This window comes from Pagrus major, chromosome 16 (assembly GCF_040436345.1).
Source record: "Pagrus major chromosome 16, Pma_NU_1.0".
Taxonomy (NCBI): domain Eukaryota; kingdom Metazoa; phylum Chordata; class Actinopteri; order Spariformes; family Sparidae; genus Pagrus; species Pagrus major.
In genome coordinates, this window is record NC_133230.1 from 14283350 (window position 1) to 14305052 (window position 21703).

General features: G+C 42.3%; 1 protein-coding gene across 2 annotated transcripts in view; it reads left to right on the top strand.

The window, feature by feature from the left end:
• Positions 1–21463, top strand: part of samd12 (sterile alpha motif domain containing 12) — a 112391-nt gene extending 90928 nt beyond the window's left edge. For both annotated transcript variants that reach the window (XM_073483955.1, XM_073483954.1), the window contains exon 5: positions 19118–21463. In XM_073483955.1, coding sequence (XP_073340056.1) covers positions 19118–19149 — 32 coding nt within the window. In that variant the 3' untranslated portion in view covers positions 19150–21463. The remainder of the gene's footprint in view (positions 1–19117) is intronic.
• Positions 21464–21703: the final 240 nt, after the last annotated feature.

The window sequence follows — 21703 nt, forward strand, 5'->3', positions numbered from 1 at the left end:
AAAAGACATCCAGTTTTGTGACGTCTTCTCCAAATGCCTTTTTAACCTTCACTACTGACGTCAAAGCGATATCCTTACAGGGCTCAAAATGAAAGTTTCTACAACGTCATCTTTTCAACTTCAATTACAGAATGAAGGACATCTTCTTGTGGTACAAAATTAAAGTTTTTATTAAGTTTGTCTTGGAATCACTTCAACAAAAATCAAACCTCCAACCTTAACCTCGGTAAAAGGGGCAGACACTAAACAAGGTAAGCCTCCTACCAGGGTACCTCTTCAGCTTTACTACTTTAATCATAATAATTGAATTCAAAAGTCCTTAATGATTAACTGAGTCTTCATTCACGATCAGACTCACTGAGTACCATGTTTTGCTCAACAAACCTTTATCGGATGAGTTATTTTTCCAAGGTTAGATGACAAAAAGAAACAAAATTGACATCAGATTCTGCAGTTTTTTAAAAACTTTTTTTTTTAAAAAAATGTTTTTTGAAAAGTTTGGATTCTTTGTAAAACATTCACCAAACCGAATGAAAGAATTTGGCACAGTCACCCACAAGCAAGCACAATGCCTTTGCTAAAATTGGTTTTATTGAACACCATGTTTTGGTCGTCCAACCTTGGACAGCCTGTAATTGAAGCTGAAAAGATGTCGAAAATGACGGCTTATAAACTTTCATTTTGAACCTTGTAAAGATGCTACTTTGATGTCAACGGTGAATGTTGAAAAGATATCATTAAAATTTTCCTTGTGGTTGAAATGATATGTTTTGGATATTTCATTGGTCCTGACAATCTGCATTCTAGTATCCAGCCTTCTCTTGGTCCCTTATCAAGAACCTAGGTGTTATTTTAAACTCTGACCTCACTTTTGAGAACCATACTAACAAGACTATCCAGTCCAGTTATTATCATTTTTAGAGATATGGCCAGAATGCGACCAATGCTGAGTTTTAATGACAATGGGAAAAAGAAAATCAGTGAACACGAATAAAAATGGAAGAAAAAACTATTCTTCTCGTCTCTCGTCTGCTCCTGGCCACTGTAATTTAGTTACCTTCCTCCTCAGGTTAGCAATTAGAATCCTGAGGTTTTCTAAAATCACCTCATTTCTTGTGGAGAGGAGCGATTATCATACAGTGGGTGCTTTAGAAAAAAAGAAAAATGATTTGCATTTCTGTCAGTACTTCAGGCAGCTTTCCGCAGACTTGCCCTTCCACTTGGAGAAGCAGAAAAGCCCGGGTTGTTAACAGAAGGATGTATGATAGCCCTTCATCAGAGTTCTGGCTCTTATCCAGCCAACCTGCATTTCATCCGATCCAATTGATAGAGCTTACTCTCTCCTGCAAGCCTCAGTCAAACGGCACAGTAAATTATTCAGGCTTTATTTTAACCTGGGTGGAGTTTTACTGCGACAGCATGCAGAAATATGCAACGAATATATTGAGGAACATTCCTTTGATTGTCTTCGGCGTTCAGTTTGTTGTTTAATTTTACCCCAACCATCTGGCACACATATTAGCTCAACTAATTTTCAAATGCTATACTGAGTCCGCTCTCTTGTTCTGATGCTTTGTATGCCTCCCACTTTGCCTCCGTCCTTTAATAGTTTGTTCAATCCATACTTTCTTTCACCTCATGTCTCTGGGTCCTTCCAATCCACCCTTGCTTCCATCTGTCTGTTTTGCACTGTTTCTTTTGTCCTGATGTTGTTTTTCTCTCCAAAGCCCTCCTGTCTCCTCTTTTTCTTCCTCCTCTTTCTACTTGGCAAACAGTTAGTACATTATTTGGGCCCATAGCAGGTGTTCTCCTGCGTGGCTGGAAGGGCTTATACCTGACATTTCACTACAATAACATTCGCAGCCAAGATGAGGAGAACTATTTAGGGCAATGTTGCTTATCTTGCCTCTAAAGGCGCTGAAATAAAGAAGGATGGATTGTTGATATCAGCTGCAAAGAAACACCACATAATTGTTCACTTGCTTGCCAGAAAAAAAGCTTTGTGCAACATCTGATGCTTCCCGTGGTGTTACAGGGGTCACTCCTATCCTCAGTACTTCCTGTGGCACTCAGTTCCTCCCTCCCAATTGGCTGGGATGGATGTAGGAGGCGACGGCGCCATCCAGTAACATGGCAGATGTCTCTCACTGTGCGATTACTCAGTGTCAAGTAGGCGGTGTAAACAGGTGACACGTTTATTTGCGGGGCGTGCGCGAAGAAGGCTTTGACGATTAGTCATCATTTGTGCAAATGTTCCCTCTCTTCACTTTCACTTCCCAAAGAGACCGGTCCTGGTTTAAAATAAAAATTGCTGCCACACATTTGCATTCGAGTACTTTGGCATCCGGCGGTCGTTTTTTTACTCCTACACCAGCAGACTGCACCACACAACTTGACTGCAGTTATCTATTCAAGCCTTACTGTAGCATGGAGGACAGATGAATATAATAACCGTCTCACTCACTCCACGCAGGAAGAATCAGGCAGGAGCACTTGAGTCCAGCCTGTGTGTAGTGTACTCATGTAACACTTACTACAGTAATCTGTTCTACTACAGTTCTGCTTTTGTCTGTAGAGGAAAACTTCCACAGTAACCCCATTTAAAAGGGAATCTGTGCACCTTTAATAGGTCAAATGTGTGTTTTAGGTCATGCAGAGCTCTTTACTGCAACTCTTATTGTACTAAACTGCTCCTATAGCATTGCATACGGAGATTATTGAACTGTCTGACACAAGATTGTATCGGTGCAACTCAGTCGCCAGAATAAATGTTGGCAATGTGCGATTATGTAAACCATTTCTTAATGTTGCAACTTTACGTTTCTTTAGGTTCAGTTTTCTATTTCATGTTAAGACAATGCTGTGCCTATTATCTGGCTAGTTTCAGCCACAAAAAACACTTCATCAGAGTTCGAAAAAGATCATGTTTTGGCATAAAATACCCGTTTTGGTTGCCACGGACAAGGCTGGAGATATTCCAAGGCAAAAACACCTGTTTTTTCTCACCACAAACTCAGATTGATGTTGCCCCAAGGTCTTTTTGATTCATTTAACCACTGTTTGTTCTGTTGAAAATTGACAGAGCATTACAGCAATGCCCTGAATTCACATTCATTCAGGCTAGAAATGACACAGATATGGTCACAACCAAGGTAATAACAATAAAGACACGATCGAGCCCGAACAAGTGCAAACATGTCTGGCAAAAATGATAGACGACAGTAAAACAGTAAAATAATAGAGAAAGAAAAGAATCAAGATGAATAACAACAAATAAACAGGAGCGGGAAGGATATATAAAACATCAGTGATAAAAAAACAGTGAAATATTCAGTGGCTTCAGACTTGCAGTAAAAATGTTGAAGCAGAGCCTTGAACTGTGCTCACTTGCTTGGCAGCTGTAACTCCACCACCATCCTCTCCTCCTCCTGATAGGACAGTCAGGTCATAAACATGTAATGTGAACGTGATGAAACGCTGATAAAGTACTTTTTTAATTTAATAATGTGAACAACTTAACGTCCTGATAAAAAAGCTAAAAAATGCTCAGCTGCTCAGCTTAACGTGTCACACACCCTAAGATTCAAGCTAAAAGACATGATGAGGCATTAAGATTCAGTGGGAAAAAAAAGAGCGTGCTTGATTTCAAGAGGCACTCCCAATTCTGAAGTTCTTCAAGTATCAGGCAATCCAAACAGATCGCATCTCAAGTGTGTCAGATGTCTGAAAACAATCTCCAAATGGATGCTGCAGCTCGCGTCGTTCGCTGACTGTGTGCCTAATGCATCTCGCAAACAACGCTGATGTTTGCCAGCAGAGAGGTAGACACACTATCTGCTTCACATTAACCTCCCTCTGTGTTACCAATGCGTGTTGACCCAGATGTATTATAGAGCTACAGGTAGGCACAGGAGAGTGTGTGTCATCAAAGACACACACCGTACTAGCATCGCTATCCTGTCGCACAGCAGGGAACACTGTTATCACACATGCACACACGCACATGTGAAGCTCTGGCTAGAGGGCATGCTGGGACATGGCAGCCTGTTGCAGCAGCAGATACGACACTATCGATGGCTAATGAATGTATATAGTAGATTCCCTCTAGGTAATACTTAACTACCATCTCCAGAGTCTCCCCCGAGATCTAGAGCACATATGATGATAAATATTCATCATATGGTTCCTCCGTTGCCTGCAGATGCCCCCTCTGTATCCACTGGGACCTACACACCTTGACACTAACATTATATCCATTTACACACAGCCCTCTTGATGCGATGCGTGCTCGACTGTGTGCTGTGCTAAGGTTAAGGTGTCTAGCTCAAGGGCGATGCGGTGTAGCGGTGGCAGGTATGATCCTGCTGGGAATCCGGGAGCCTCGTCATGTATTCAGACCCCCAGCTGGTAAATACACGTTTAATGCTACAGAGTCAGCAGGGGCGGGCGGCACGCACAGAATACACTATCACTTCGGGTGGTTTTCGTTTGAAGCGTAGCGAGGGTGTGAGGGACCGGGAGGAAGATTTTCAGTGTCAGCACATGAGGACTGTACGCTGGCTGCCACTGTATGAAAGATAAGCCTGTACTCCAGTGAGGAGGGAAGAGTTGGCATTTTGCAACAGCTTTTTTCCAGATGTTACATAAATAAAATATTAAAAGATAGAAAGTTTGCTGGAGGCTGTATTTTGCCATTGTTCACCTCTGTTCTTTAGGATGATTCATGGTCTCACACAGTCTAGTCAGTTCGATGTTATAACAGAAGCTGTTATAACAACTTATATAGTTTCTATAAATTAATATTTACGAATATGTATCATATTGTGTTATACTAATAATAGTTTTCTGATATCAACATAATATATATCACAATATGGCTTAATTAATAATTGGTACAAATATAGTTAATTGAACTTGAGTTAATATTTATTTAACTGTTAACAAATAATGAAATGCTTTATAAACCATTTATTAAGCAATTGTAAAGGTTTAAAAACATCAGTTGCAACTTCATAATGTCCATCCAAATAATGTTTATAGATCACTACGAAATATTAAATGTTTACAAAATATTATCAACATCAGCAGCAACTTTAAAATTAACAATTATAAACTCATAAATTATAAAAGCAAAATACTAATTTGGAATGGATTACAATTTTTTTTCATTAACAAACTTTTTTAATTTGAAAATCAAATGTTGTTGCTTTTTAATTTCACTTCTTTTGATAATTTGGAAGAGAATTTTGAAAAGCAATGAATAAATAATAAAATGTTACTTCGTCACAGTATGATTTTACTGAAAGTTGGTGATTCATAATATTGAACTATCTCCCTTATTCCACTTACCTTTACTGGTAAAAGTCTCACTTTGATGCTCAGAATATAATTCTGTATTTAAAATACCACACTGACATTTCACCACTGTATAACCTTGTTACGGCAAATGTCTTTATGAATTTGCATTTTCAGCAGACAGAGCAACATTAGCTTTTATATCGGGGTCATTTTTTCTGGCCACCTGATGAATATAATTCAGATTTTCTAGCTGGTAATGTATATAGTTTGCACTCTCTCATAGATGCCAGCCACCTTAATATGCCTGATTTTCTTTTTTTATTAAGATCTGTGCATTATTCCCTGAGAAACACAGGCGAAAACAAAACACTGAGCTGAAAGACTCTAAAACGCTCCTTCTAACCGAAGGGAACTGCAGAGTCAGATAATAATTATCTGTGGGTTTGTCACTACAAACAGACCCTTTCACATTACACATTCTCATTTTTCATTGTTTATATAACAAATATTGATTTGGAGCGGCTTTAAGGGCAAAAGCATTTTTCTAGATTCAGCATATTGTGCTGACATTCAGCAATCGTACTTGGGGAAACTTTACAAGAGAGTCCAATTACTCATCCCCCCCCCACCCACCGACAATAGACAACATATCTTGTGGCACTGCAGCCACAAAACATCGTGTCTATTGAGTCAGGGAAATAATGCTGCCCTTATTTGCCTGGAGATACTCACTCTATTGCAGTTACTATGCTGTTGCTATCATTATCTGTATTGCACACTCCTCCCACACCAATTGGATGCAACAAGTTTGCTCCTGCTCTCTGGGTGCTGTTCAAATGCTTTGTGGGGAATCAATGGAGAAGCCACAGAAAAGGTAGATGAAACGGTTTCATCACAGATGCCAAGTTTATCCGAGGTTAAAGCTTTCCATAAACCACAATGAGAGTTTACATCCAATCAGTTTTATCTCTTCAAGTGATCAAATGTACCTTCATCTCAAGAAAAAATAAGCATATACACAAATATTTACCTCACAGAGCGACTCAAGACCGTCTTTACGATGACACCGCAGATTGAGGTCCTCGGGTTTCGTGCCTTGTAGATGTGCGAGTAGCTTTAAATAATGTTTAGGCGGCAGGAATGTGAAAATTATCAACACGTTTCTGCATTATTCATGTAACAAGTGTCTCATAATCGTGCATTTTAATGGCTCAAGCACAGACCAGAATAAATTAAGGTGTGCCTACATTTGTACAAAAAAACATTTGCAATCAATCTCGAAGAAGGCGATCTTTCTTTCTCACAACACCCACACAGCAAACACACTCAGAGCTGTGCCTGAACACATGCACATACTGCATGCATACACGGGAGCATTTCCACGCTCAAACTCACAAACACTTGAACAAGTGTGACAAGCTTAAATGCACTGGCGGAACCAATTGTTTATTGAATTGACTTCTTATTGAATTACCAGAGAAGAAAATTAGCTTAAAGTTGAAATCCCAGAGCCACTCATGGGGAATTAAAGTGTTTCCAAAAGTTTTCAGCAGAGAGGAAAATGAAATTTTCTTTTTCTTGGTGATTGCTTATGTCGCTGTGATAAACCCAAGTTTCTCTTCTGAGCGTACACAGTGTCAGCTCAGATACAACTCAAACATCACTTCTGTAATGCGTCTCTTTCACAGGTTAGATTGAGAGGAACATTTATTGTCAATAATGCATCCGACTGCCGAAGCTGCTTCTTTAAGTTGACGCTGAGTGAAAGAGGATTGTGATGCCATCAGTGGCAACGGTGCCTTCAGGGACAGAACGGATGCACGAGTCAGATTAAATGGAAATTGAGGAAAACACAAAGACGGTGTCGTGGGTTTTCATTCCCGGGAGTTTGTTTATGATAATTCTGCACGAGTCATTTAATTGTTTCATAAAAGCGGCACAGTGTTCGCATCTGTAAAGGTTTGCAAATACATTCAATAAAAATGGTTAAACTGCGAAATACATTTTAAATTGCAGCGAGTGATTTTTTTCCATCATGTCTTTTTGCTGTCGCCTCAAAACAACCCAGATTAGATTGTTTTCAGACTGTTTGTCTACCAGCATAATGAATCCAAAACAGCTTCATTAGTCTAAAACGAGTTATTCAGTTCAATGCCCACCCTCACTGCCAGCCCTCCTTGTTCTCCAGCTTATATGTTTTATTAGATTCTTCCTCAAGGTGTTTTTTGATCCTCTTCTGTGGATTTTTTGCTACCATAGAGAAGCAGAAGTCATGCCCTCTCCGGTCGACCACCATGAGACCTTATTTTGGAAAAAATACGTATGATAAGTCCTTTGACTCCGCTTGAATTGTGCCATGAGCTACACATATGGTGTCAGTGAATTTAAAAAGATAATTTTCCGAGTCAATAAGTCACAGTTTGTCATGAAACTAATGAAATATAAGACTGTGGACATGCGTTATTATAAAATCTACACAGCCAACAGTCGTGTTAGTGGCATCGTCTCCTTGAACGGGCACCAAAACCCGAAACTTAAACCTTGTAGAGCTTGAGGAGCTAACAAGCTACAACAAATAAAACCAGAGAGTGATTTCAGCTACTGCTAGCTGGAAATGAGAATCTTGTCTAAAATATGATTACGAATTTAAAGTGGTTAATCTCCTACAGATATCATTGAAAACGCCGCGCTGTGTGTGCCATGTAGAGCTTGACATGCTTAGCCACAGTACCTGAGGGGAGATGGCAGTGCTGCAAACAGTGTCAGATCTAAATGAGTGTACAGTATTTAAAACGAGTTAAAATAGCACATCACTTTTTTGGCAAATCAAATCACATAGTGGCTCCAGAAAGCATCTTTGTTCCCCTGCCACTAACTTTGTGACGAATGATCCCAGAGTTTTGGACAGAAGGCAACATGCAGTGCCGCCCTCTCACCACAGAACTGCTCACAGTTGGCAGAAGAGCAGAAACCTGATACAGAGAAATAAGATCCCATTACTACGCTCGCAAAGGGAAATAAAAGTTGTCAGTGTTTGTGAGCCATGGCGCCATGTGAGGTCATCATTATTCACCAACAGCTTTCAGGGTTGCTGTTGTGAGAGACACAGAAAGTGAGACGGACAGAAAAGAGAAAATGCTGAGTGGAAAACATTGCCATCCTTTCTATATTGTGAGCCCCACTTCCCCTGCACCCACCGTCTAACATCACTGCTGTCCTCCCTACTGTCGAGTCATCACATTTCTGCGGAAAATGAGATTCGCTGTGCCACGAAGACTGATGATCCCCTTTAACCTCGGCTACTGAAGCACTCGCTTCCAAAATAGCAACCGAGCCTTTTTGTCTGTGCTCTTTGAAGGCCTCTCATATCTTATTTTTAAGTGCTGTTGACTTTGAACATGCCCCTGTTCCAGCCTTGATAGTCGGTCGTATCAGCTGAGCGACTTAAGGGGGATCTTTTCCTTCAAGTATGCTCAAAGTACACTCAACAAGCATATCCCAAGGGCAAACTGAACAGCACTGTGGTAATAGACTTGCTTTCTTCACTTGTGCTGTACATCATTGGCTCTAGAGCTTGTCCAGAAATCTGGAGTGGTGTGGTAATGCTAATATCGCTCATGTCGCGTGGAGAATTTCAAAGCAACTCCACGTCTTAATGTGTTAACATTGTTGGCGTAAGCAGGTTAAACATACACTACAAATGTATTTATGCAAATAGGCTCCAAAACTACTTGGTTGGGTTTAGGCACCAGAACTACTTGGTTAGGAGTAGGAAAAGATCATGCTTTTGGTTAAAATGACTACCATCACTCATTGTAACTTACGTAACATAAGACAAGTTCTGTAAGTCACGTCACATAACGTAATGTAAGTAATGTAAGTACCGTCATTTACATAAGTTGACTTATTTATTTAAAGTAACGTTAAAACAAATCAGTGTTAACTCTGGTAACTAACAGAACGTGAACCCTGGTCTCCGGAGGGAGACTTAGAAGTGTCAGGCCACTGGCTGCCTTCTTTGACTCGTTGGGAGGGAGAACAGGCCGGTCGTGCACACATCCATGGCAAACTGTTGAAGTGAGTCATGCAGGAAAAGTCATTTTTAACATACCTGTGGTGGAATAAGAAGTGATGAATCCCCTGAGCCTGAGCCAGCTTCACATTTATATTCACAACAGAACCATGAATACAAACAGCTCTATAAATATGACAGACAAGAATGGGTGCATATTTCTGTCTTTGTGCTTTTATTTTTAGTTGTGAACACACACACAGATTTTTATGCATCTGCTGGCAGATTGGGGTGACTGGATTATTGTTATAAAGAGATTACTATCATGACAACATCTTCGTCGTTTTTTTATTATTTGCTGTCTGTGCAAACTTTAACCCCGGGAAAATATCAGCAACATTGCGACAGGATGTTTAGGGATAAGCGTTGTGGACTGTTGGGCTGAGTCAAAAGATATCAGAGGTTCATGTAACCAATTTAGCCGCGCAAATAAGATTATGACAGGAGTAAAACCAGCTGCCAGGTTTGTGCAGCTAAACATAGCCACTTGTTTATTTGTTGTTTTCTTTCTTGGGAGGGAGAGAGAGAGAGAGAGAAGTTTCTTAGGGAGTGGGAGATTAAGAGAAAGAGATACTAAGAGGAAGAGAATATCACAGCTAAAATATAGTGAGAGAGAGGGAGAGAGGACGAATCTCATAGAGGCTCTGGCGAGAAGAAAAAAAAAAAACTATTCTCCTGGAACACAATGCTGGATGGTGTGCTCCAGCTAAATAAATTATCACGGGGGCTATTTTTAAGCTGAAGTGTAAATGCAGTAATCCTTGGAGCAGGAGCTGCGAAGAGCCAGCACACAGCAGCCACATCAGGGAATACAGCTCTGCCTTTATCTTCCCCTCCCCTCCCGCCCCGGCCTCTCTTCCCTCTCTCCCTCTCCTTCTCTCACACATCCTCCACTCCCGACATCTCTCTGTATTTTCTCGCTTTATCCGTTTCCCGTTCCCCTCTCTCTTCGTTTTTCTCTTTTCTTTTCTCCCTTGCCTTTCATATGGTAAAAGCCTCCTTTCTGTGTCAGAGTATTTTGCTTATCACTGAGCCCTCTGTGGGGACTCCGTCGACTTCTATTGTAATAAACAATAACAGGCCTTTGAACAAGACAGGGAGGGGAAACATGTAAGTGGCACGCAAAAGAAGCAGCAGTCAGAGGATATTAGGCCACAGTGGGTCATTCTGCAACTTGCGAACAAATCTTTCATAGCGGATGTGTAATGTTAAGGCCTGCATTTTTCTATACTCTGGTCCCTGTGGGAGAGTGTTGTCAGTTCCAGGGAAAGTTTCTCTAAGAAGCCATTGTTCCTTTGGCGGTATTGTGCTGTTTTGGTATGGGAGAGGAGACCCTCCTCTGCTGCTGTTTAATAGCACATAATGGGATGTCGTTAATCACCACCGCGGGCTGAGGTTTCACAAGGTTAATGATGGCGTAGTTCTCGACTGTGTCCCATTGCTCAGGTGCTAGTGTCAGCAGGGACCTGAGAGCTGAGGGTAGTTCATATTTTTTTTCCGTCTCAGGCCCCATTCAGACCTGGTGCGTCCTGAGCACAGGTGTTAATTCCCCTCAAGACGCATTTAGGACGCATTTGAGATCCGATCACTCAGACCACACTCAGAGGTGGTCTGTTAGCCGTGTGTCCTGGGCCACACTGAAGGACCTCCTGCTCATCTGACATCCTCTGCGAATCAAGAAGAAGAAGCCACAACAACAGGCAGAATGGATTACACGCTGTCTGATTTCTATGTGATTCATTGCAATGTAAATTACATGTTTGGGCTCTCTGATGTTAGCAGCAGAAGTCTGTGAACACGCCGTCCCTCTCAGCCAATCTCACCACCGGAATATCCACAGACTTCCTGAGGAGTCGCGTAATTTTGAGAGTTGTTGAGTGAAGAGGAACTTCAGAAAAAAAACCCTGTGAAACAGTAACGGCAAATTCTGAATCATCTGTCCCTTCTTGTAATTCCCTCATTATATGCAAAAGAGAAGTTGTTCATTTCCATGTGAAAGGTGTCAGTGCAGTACCAGCCAGACTGCTTTTAAGTTTAAAGTCCATCCAACATCCAGCACCTGTTTATTTACAATGAATTTATGAAAGAAGACGCCGTGTTATTAATGAGAAACGTGTCAAATTTCACAAAAAGTAAAAAGTAACCAATATACGCGACTACTTCGTCCCCCCCGTGGAGAAAGTCCCCAGACTCCCTTAACAAATCTCTCGACTTTGCAAAAGTTTGAGTTAGAATAAACTTCATAAACTTTCTTTTCAGAGCTGTGATATAAATGTTGTGTCACAGCTACTCCTTGTAATATATCGTGATGAAATACTCTGACCTCTGCCATGTTTTCAAACCAGTTACCGCCACAGATGTTACTTAAGCCTCGGGCAAATCTCACCAGTAATGGCATCATAGTGAAACCAGGGGTGTTGTGCTTCCTTGTTCAACACCATGAATCATCTCAAGGCGTACCTGCCAGATCTCCACACGTAGACCATGCTTTTTACCCACTAAGACGCCCATACAAATATAGATACATGCAGACATCAGCATACATGCACTGGAATAAATGAGTGGCTTGTTTTTACTGTTCCACTTTTTGCTCCTTTGCATTGCCATCTTTAAGCCCTGAAGGCCGTGACAGCTCTGTGTCAGGAGAGATATCCTGCATGATAGAGCAGCGCAGTAAAGAAACGGTACTGAGCTCAGTTTGACAGTCCCCCGCTGAGCAAGTAAAGGAAGCATGGAGGCAAGGTCTGTGTACGTGTGTGTGTGTGTGTGTGTGTGTGTGTGTGTGTGTGTGTGTGTGTGTGTGGGAAATGTGTGTGTGTCAGCGTGTGTGTCGGTGGTGGCAGGTGGCACTGGAAAAAGCACAATAACAAACAAATCTAAGTTAGAATACCAAAAATACAAGCACTTTGAGAAACCACCATTCCACTGTCTCTCGCTCTGCATAAAATAGACTTATTTACTTAACCTCACTGGGTTTCGCTGATGAGGAGCTCCGCTTTAAAGAGATAGATGGAGGAGAGGGAGAGAGGGGGGGGAACTTCCCATCAGTTGTTTATGTTGTCGAAAATCAGGGCAGGGAACAGAAGCAGGCGTGCTTGCTTGGAGTCGCAGAATAAGATGACCTATTTTGAACACACACTGGGAGACAAGGCTCTGTAAACCTTATCTGAGCAGCACAGAGGCTCAAAACTCTACATATATCGGGCATGTGCGTACGTTCAGTACGTGTGAGTGTATGTTTCAATAAACCCTCAGTTTCAACAACTATGGTTTGTGCTGGACACCTTTTAGTCGGACGGACAGCAGTCTTCAAGATTTAATTTAGGCACGAATTCTGCATTAAAATGATTAAAAACAACTACACCTTTGTTCTATATTGTATTTTTTTTAGTTGAGTATTTACATTATTCCAAATTTTTCCAACAATGTTCAAACCCAGAACAATCCACAAGTTTAGTCAAGGTTATGATGATGTCATTTGGTCACCTGTTGCTAAGACTTGAGGAAGGAAGTCCATGAATGCAGCTAAATGTAACGTGATAAAAGTAAAACATTACCTGCTGGATTAACAGCTGGATTGCTTAACTGTAATTTAGTCGTAAGCTAGCCGGCAACGACACACAGAGCGTCTGTACCTATCTGTGTGTTTACATTCAGGTCAACAACTGAACTCAGCACTCACCAGAGACTCTGGTTCTCCCTTCTTTTCCCCTCTCCTCTCTATAACGTTATGTTCCCAAAGTAAAGTGGATTTCCCCTCTAGCTCCAGTCAGCGGTCAACATTACAGAACATAAACACCCAACAAAGGAGGTCGCCTCCGAGGAACCGCTGCTGCAGTCAGGTTGATAAATAGGAGTGAAGATAAATCCACTTTTGAATCCCAGAAGTTAAAAAGTAATCTCAGAGCAGCTCCTCTGGTCAGTAAAGAGATGTTAATCAGAGCAGAATCTGATCGTGGGTGTTTATGCCTCCAGAAGGTCAAGCTCTTTTGTTTTTTTCCCCCTTGCAGCATTAATTACATATTGTGCATTTGAAGCAACACCTTGAAAGAATTGGTATTTCCCTGCTCTGGGCCTGAAAATCTCGCCCCGGCATGTTGGTGTTAAGTGTAAACACCAACCCTCCCTCAGTGCTCCGAGCTCCCAGTCCGGTTTGGACAGAGTCAGCTAACAGCACCGCTAACTGCTATGGTTGGCAGGGGTTCGCCATTACTTTAGTAAGTAAAGCCGTCTGTCTATTGGGAAATTCCATAAATCACAGAGAGGTGAGGCGTAGCAGCCAGACGTTATCAAGTGGAAGACCATAAAATATGATCCAGTAGTGGTGGATTGTGACGCTGTGCCAAAAGCCGTTGTGGCCCAGTTACATAGTGGAAGAACAGGGTGCAGCGTGAGAATGACAGAGTTACCATTCTCCTTTTTCAGTGTACCATCAAAATGACATTGAAGCTGCAAATTTCAGGTCAAATAGTTTCCCAATGCTTCTTTTATGTAAATCAATATATACAAGAATATCAAGCATCCATCATGGCTTGTTGATAAGTCATCAATGTCGAGACCACAGCCATGTTAAACGTACTTTTATAAGAGTGTGAGTCATACAAAAATATAAACATGCATTGACATATAAAAGCTAACCTTCAACAACCAACATAATCATTATCAAATGCAGGTCACTGATGTCATGTTATAAGTGTTATATAAATGTTCTTATTCATGCCTTTAATGCAGTTTCTTGTATTGATTCGTATGCTACTTACTTTTGACCTTGGCTGCCTTTGCATCTTCACATCCATGCCGCTATCTCTATGTTCATGTTGAATCATTTCATACCTCACAATTTATATATATATATATATATATATATATATATATATATATATATATATATATATATATATATATATATATATGTATATATATATATATATATATATATATATACACTGATCAGGCATAACATTATGACCACCTGCCTAATATTGTAAAGGTTCCCCTTGTGCAGCCAAAACAGCTCTGACCTGTCAAGACATGGACTTAAGACCTCTGAGGGTGTCCTGTGGCGTCTGGCACCAGGGCGTTTTATAGTGGATCCTCTGGGTCCTGTATGTTGGGGGGTGGGGCCTCCATGGATCAGACCTGCTCCTGTACGTCTTACAGATGCTTGATCAGATTGGGATCTGCAGAATTTGGAGGCCCGGTCAACACCTTGGGCCCTTTATTGTGTTCCTCGAGCTGTTCCTGAGCAGTGTTTGCGGTGTGTCAGGGCACATTGTCCTGCTGGGAAGCCACTGCCATCAGGTAGTGTTGTTGTGATGAGGGGCTGTACTTGGTCCACAACAGTGTTTGGATGGGTGGTGCGTGTCAAGTGGCATTCACATGAATGCCAGCACCCAAGGTTTCCCAGCAGAACATCGCATTGTGATGAGATGATCAAGATTATTCACGTCACCTGTCAGTGGTTTTAATGTTGTGGCTGATCAGTGTACATATATATATATATGTGGCAGGGTCTGCCAAATATAAACAAAGTAACACAGTATTGAAATTGTGTTGTCCTATAAAGCCTTTAAAAAATCTGTCAATAAAGATCTTTCTCTTTTGGTTAAAATGTCTTCCCCAAAACTAAATAGTGCACCTTTAAAGACACATTGAATAGATTCTAATAGCAATAAAATGTATTAAATGCCCCATTTTAAAAGGTCATAATGCTGCAACTAGCATGTTGGTTAGGGTTTTCTTCATGGCATTTGTGTACAAGAAAGAAAAATGTAGCGTATTGGCAGTCTTATCCTTTAAAAGCTACATCTGAAGGTTTCCATCAGCCAACCTGTCAGGGATACTCCACCAGGTAAAGCCTGGATCCAGCCTACATTAGCGATACTTCAAAGCTGGATGGACAGAATCAGTGCAAATTAGTCTCCGTGCACGTTTTTTTTACTACGAGACATGGCGCACGGCAGAGCGGGAGGCATATGTGGCTGCACGCTGAGCTGTGCTCAGTTTAAACAAGCGAGACAGGTCTTGATTACAAATGCATGGGCGAGAGCCATGAACAGAGAGGGGGGAGAGAAAGAGATATGGAGACAGGAGTGAAGCATGGCAGGAAGAGAGAGATTTTGATGATCCAGACATTTTACTACCTGTCTCTGAAAAGCCGCTCATCTGTTAATGCCGGCAAATCGCATTCATCATTCGTACCGGTGGCACAGGGAGAGCGAGCTGCTGCAAGGAGCATTATTTGTGTGCATGTGTGGGTGTGATGTGCGTGCATTCATGTGTGAACGCATGAGACCAAATCCATGTGTGAATTACACTGCGGAACAGTACATTAATAATAGATCAACTCTCCCTTTGTTTGCGACGTAAACGTGATGAGTGGGCTTTGTAATTGGTTAGTTTAATAACTGGAGACAAACCGACTGCTCTGTGCCTCTCATTAACACACACACACACAATTACACACCACTAAAACATTGGAAATTGTAATTCTCTGTCAGACGCTGCAGCACACACACACTCCACACTCCATGTCAGTGAGGCATTCGCACACTGGTCTGTTTAATTTAGGTTTGGCAGATTATAGTAATTACGCTAAAGAAAAGATTTTTCCCGAGTAATTTGCCCTTTTCCGTCCTTGAAGACTGAGACGTCGCCCGCTGAAGGATGATCGTACTCCTCCTTTTTCCCTTTCCTGTTTTTTCTCACTCTGCTACTTAACTGTTCAACCAGATTGGAAAATATGTTCACATAAAGGTTGTGAAGGCATCCAGGGTTTTATTGTTCGGCATTGTTTTATGGCAATAATAATCTCCTTGATCATCCGAAAATGTTTTCCTATCGATGTAACCACAGCCATAACGGCAAACTACCCCAGACGCACAGTGTTAGGTGTGTTTGTGTGTGCGTGTGTGTGAAGTGTAGTGTAGTGACGCGGGCATAAATTGGAAATACAGAGTATGTCATTGAACTGCACCTCCGGGCCTGCTCTCCATTCTGCACTACCTCAGAATAGTGTGTGTACATGTGTGTGCAAGTGTGTGATGGAGAGAGTCACTGTAAACTACCCATGAAATTAAAACTCAGAACACTTTTCTGCGTTATTGTGTCGGTGTGTATGTGTGGCTGCGTGTTCAAACTACCCTTGAAATGAAGACGTCGACCAGGAGACTACTCGTGTGTGTGTGTGTGTGTGCACACGTGTACTGTGTACGTGTGTGTGTGAGAGGAGACGGGTATCCGAGCTCTGAGTATTCTCACCATTGTCGATGACAGAGAGATGAGGGGGGGGGGGTTTGAAGATTCTTTCGAACATGCTGACAGCTCGTCAAGGCCCTCCTACGACTGTAATGAATTTCAGCCCTTTGTGGTGTGTGGTCCCGCTGCACTGATAAGCCCTGGCACTAATACAGTTAACATGGTGTGCGTGTGTGTGTGCGTGTGTGGGCTGACATGGTGTTTACATGCTTCTCAGCAGAAATAGCTTGATGTATCGCCGTGTTTGCCAATAATGATGATGAATATTACGCGGTTGAATTTGCATGGCTGTATGTGTGTGTGTGTGTGTGTGTGTGTGTGTGTGTGTGTGTGTGTGTAATAACAGCCGAGCCAAGGTGGAATGTGACTAATTACATGTATTAATGTACTGTACTTCAGTACAATTTGGAGGTATATGACCATATATTTCATTTTTATGCTGCTTTATACGTCAATTCCACCACATTTTAGAGGGAGAATCTTTCTTTATTTAAATACATATTAGAGCACTGATTGGCTGACAGTCATCAAGCTCTAAGCCCTGTATCACTGTAGCATTGTGATTTAAGACGCCTCAACACAGAGCACAATCAAGTGCTGTGTCACCTCCGAGTTGCCATAAGACAAGAGGTGTCGCTGCTTATTTCGCTAACTCTCTGTCTCTGTGTCCTGTTTATTATTTTCTATAAGACCTTATTCACACGGCGGCCATTTTCCTCCGATGTCACGCTCAGGGTGAGACGATCAAACGTAGTGCAGTAACAGTAAAAAAAACAATGGATAGTCGAAAACCAACACATTTGATAACCTGTAAGCTTCCATTAGACAACAGCTAATGGTAGCCTTCAGTCTCTTCCTAGCTAACATTACTGTTTGGTGGTGTTGCACGATATCGTAGGAAAGTAGTTGAATGCTAACGTTAGCTAACAGATTCTCAAATATGATGTTTTACCTTTGAAATATGGCCCGTGTCCCGTGTTGCGGAGACAAAGACCCTCTAAACCCTGTCATGGGGTACATTTACACTACTACATTTACCTGAAAGCTATAGCTACAGTACCCAAAAACATACATTTATGTCCAAGTGACGAGGACTTGTAGCATCCACATCCATTATGACGAGCAAATGAAGAATGATGGTAAAAATAAAAGAGAGGAAGTAGTGTTGGATGGATGGGTCAACAAAACATCACACAAACAGCTCTGACTAGTGCGAACTGGGATTTGTGCACAAGCTGCAGAAGTAAATATGAGGCTTCACGCAGTAGGATTGTAGACGGCACAACAAGTGGAGCAGCCGTCCATCGATCGAGCATTTGTTATTGCGGGATTTGCTTTTATTCTCCTCGCCAAAGTGCAAAAAAAAGAGGCAAATGTTATTTTAGAGACTGAGTGAGAAGCCGCATGCAACTTGGTGGAAAAACTTTCACTTTTTAATCAGTGACCGTTTTTTAAGCGTCTTTTCAACTGAGAAAAGCTCTCTGGGAAATGATCTGGATACTTTTTCCACCACAAATATAAAGTAAAGAGTAAAAAAAAAAAAGTGTATCTGCAGACTTTTTCTGACTACATCTTTTTACTTTGGCCCCAAGTTTCAAAATATTAACATGAATCCTGGGCTCTGCGTTGGCTGACTGCCCTCAGCCATATAGAAAAAGACATACAAAATCAAAAAATCTGTTTCCTTACACCAAGCTCTGCTTCCACACACACACACGATCACTTACCCCCACACACACACACACACACACACACACACACTCAAGCTGTTGTCAGAGTCGGCGCTGGCATGTATCTTTGTGCCTTGTCATCACATGCTCCGACTGAGCTCTAAATGTCACTTGTCTCTCTCCGCTTCATCTGCCTGACTCATCCTCCTTGTCTTCACTCTGCATTTGAAATGCCTCTGTGTGTGTGTGTGCGTGTGTGTGCGTGTGTGTGTGTGTGTGACACCGACATGTGGTGGTGCTGTTTGATGGACACACTGCTGCTCTCCACCTCCCTTTGTACGGCGCCTGCAAGCACAATGACGCTCACCACATTGATTTTCTCGTGCCATTTTATAATTATGTCTCTCCTCTTCTTATTCGTCCTCCCCCTCTCACTCTCTTTTATCCTGTCTCTCTTATCTCTCCCCCCCTCTCTCTTCTATTTTTCTAATTCCACCCCCCCGATCCATTTTTATGCCTCACTGTGCCCATGCTTGTTATCTCGGCCCTTTCTCTCTTTTTTTCCCCCTGTTTGATCTCAACTTCTTAATTTCCTCTCTCATCTACGTCACTCCGCTCGGTTTCATTTTGCACCCCGCCCCCCCCATCTTCCCGCTCTTCCTGTGATGGTCGTCATTGTTTTTTTGCTCTTGTGTTTTATTTTTCTCTTTCTTGCCATTTCTCTCAACCTCTTCCCTTTTTTTTCCTACAGGAGTGTTTTTTCCTCTATCTGTCTCTTATTAACTTTTTCCAATCTTCTGTTCTTTTGTTTTGTCCGCAGCCTCTCTGGAGTGCACTCCGTCTTCACCGTAGCCGGACAGAGCAGGAAGGACGCGGTCGCCCACCTCCTTTGCCGACATCCACCAGGACTTCTTTGTCATCTCTCCGTCTCACACCTTCGGTCTCCGTCCTCCTCCAAAGACAGATCCGGAAACAAACAACAAAAAAAAAAACTCATTCTCCTTCTTCTTTCCCAGCCACTCCTGCGACGCTCCCACGAGTTGTGACTCGCCGTCTCTCCTCTCGCTGTCCAAACAATTCCTCACCGCTTCCTGGAATCTGACCAATATTTTCCGTTACAGCCGTCATTTCTGACCTTTGCCGCCAAACTTCCACCAGAGCTCTCACGCTACGACTCCCACTCCCTCTCCCTCTCCCTCGGAAAGCCAAGCCCTTCTCACCATCATCTACCCAGAGTTAAACACTTGCTTGGCTGGGTTTCCTAAAAGCATTTAAACACGAAGACGATCTCTCGCCATTGCCTTGTGGTTTCCTGTGTGTGTGTGCGCTGATGTGCTCTTAGGGAACCCTCACCGTACAGAGTGACACCTATAATCCACTTCTTGGTCTGTTTGTGGCATGTTAGCTCCTTCATCGTAGCCCTCAAATGTGTATTTTCTCCCATGAGCACTCTTGTGGTGCACTGAGACTTTAAGTAGTGGCTGCTTAATGACTGTCCACAAGACCACTACCACAGTATACACCTCCTCTACCCGTGTTCTTCCTCCATATCTGCAAAAAGGAGACATTTTACACCAACCACATGTGTTTTTGTGCTCTCTCTCTCTTTCTCTCTCTCATTCTGTGCATAGATCCTGTAAACGGCGACGTGTCCGTATCCCTCCTCAACTCTCCATACTGTGGATCGCTCTCTCAGGATAGACTGAGAGAGAACTTCACTGTGAAAACAACCAACAGTTAGTCGGGGAATAAACACCGAACCTGGCATCACATTAGGTACGGTTAAGTTGGCTGCCGCGAAATGAACGACGTCGTTGCGAAAAAGCAATCTGAGGGAGATGAAGCAGAACCTGAGAGAGAGGGGGATGAACTGCGTGAAGGAAATTCCCTCGGTGTCCCTAAAAGCTGCCAGTAGGTAAACTGAAGCAAAGGGAAAGGGAGTGGCTGGAGTGTAAAAAAAAAAAAAAAACAAAGAAGAAGAAAAGGAGCAGGAAAAGCAAATGGAGAGAGACTCCGACTTGAAATTCTTCAGCGCTAATGAGGAGAGAAAAAGAAGAGAAGAAATCACGGATAACAAAAGGAGAGCCTTTTTTCATTTCCTCCCCTCTGTATCGCCGACTCTTTATTGCTCTGTCTGCTTTAAACTATTTTTAGATGAGATATATTGAAAATAGTGTAGAAAGGAGATGTGCTGTGCGCAAAAAAAAAAAAAAAAAAAAGCTCATCATGGAAATGTTGTCCGTCAGCCTATTAGGAAGATAACACTGTACTCTATTTATCTCTGATGAGAAACTCCAATCTCTGTCAATGTGAATAATGGCCTCTCACTGTTGATATTATAGGTATTTTAACTGCACTTCAAAAGCACATGTGTCCGTCACGAAACAACACCGCTGTAAACTCGGATCATCGTCATCTCCTCCGCCACGTCTGTGAGTGTAAATACATTATAAAAACCCTGTAGCCAGTATATAACGACCTGTTACTATCAGCCGCTGATTTCTGGAGTGATATTTATCAAAAGCTCGCATCCACGCCGGTGTAGCATGAGCTGTTGTCATGGTAACAACATCTTTCCTCTCCTGGACGGGAGCTGTCAATCAGGTGGAGCATAAAGTAGCGGATCACGGGGGGATGGGGGGGGGGGGACATGGGGTCAGCGTCGGCCCCTGAGAGCCATTGCGTTTTAATGGGATTTCATTTGTACACGAGGCCCCTCTGTGTCCAGCCATTCATTGTTTGGATAGCAGCTGTAGCCTAATGCGGCAAAGACCTGCGAGCAGATTGAATAGTATTGATCAGTTCTTCAGGACATACAGTCGGTCCGGCAGGATTACAAATGCCTCGAGGAGTAGTGTGAGTGCGTGTGTGTGTGTGTGTTTAGTGTGTGCTGACAGTCACATAGGGATGGAGTTGTTCGGGCTAAAACACAAGTGGCTATTTCACGGTCGGGTGCCGATGCCGTGTCCATGTCTGTCAAGGCCACAGGAGGGAGGAGAGGAGCTGGAGCGTCCGTCAAGTTTGGGATTCGTCCACTCCCTCGATTTCAGATATGGGTGGGGAATTGGCGAAAGGTTGGTGAGTTTGAGATCTCGTTAAATTTATGCAAACGGCCCTGAGCAGGACATCATTAACTATTTTCATCAATAAAATGAGCTGATATTGATGATGATATTGTTATATAACCTCCAAGTGGCATCAAAGGACGAGTTTGGCAAGTTGGGGAAAACACTTGAAAACACACTGAGATGAGAAGATTGATACTACTCTCATGTTAGCTTAGCTTAGCATAAAGACTGGAAACCAGGGGAGTACCTTTGGTTTTGTCAGGCTCTTATGTTCTTATAAAGGTGCAATATGTAGGAATTTGCTGCCTGTCAAATTCATTCTCAAAACAAATACAGTG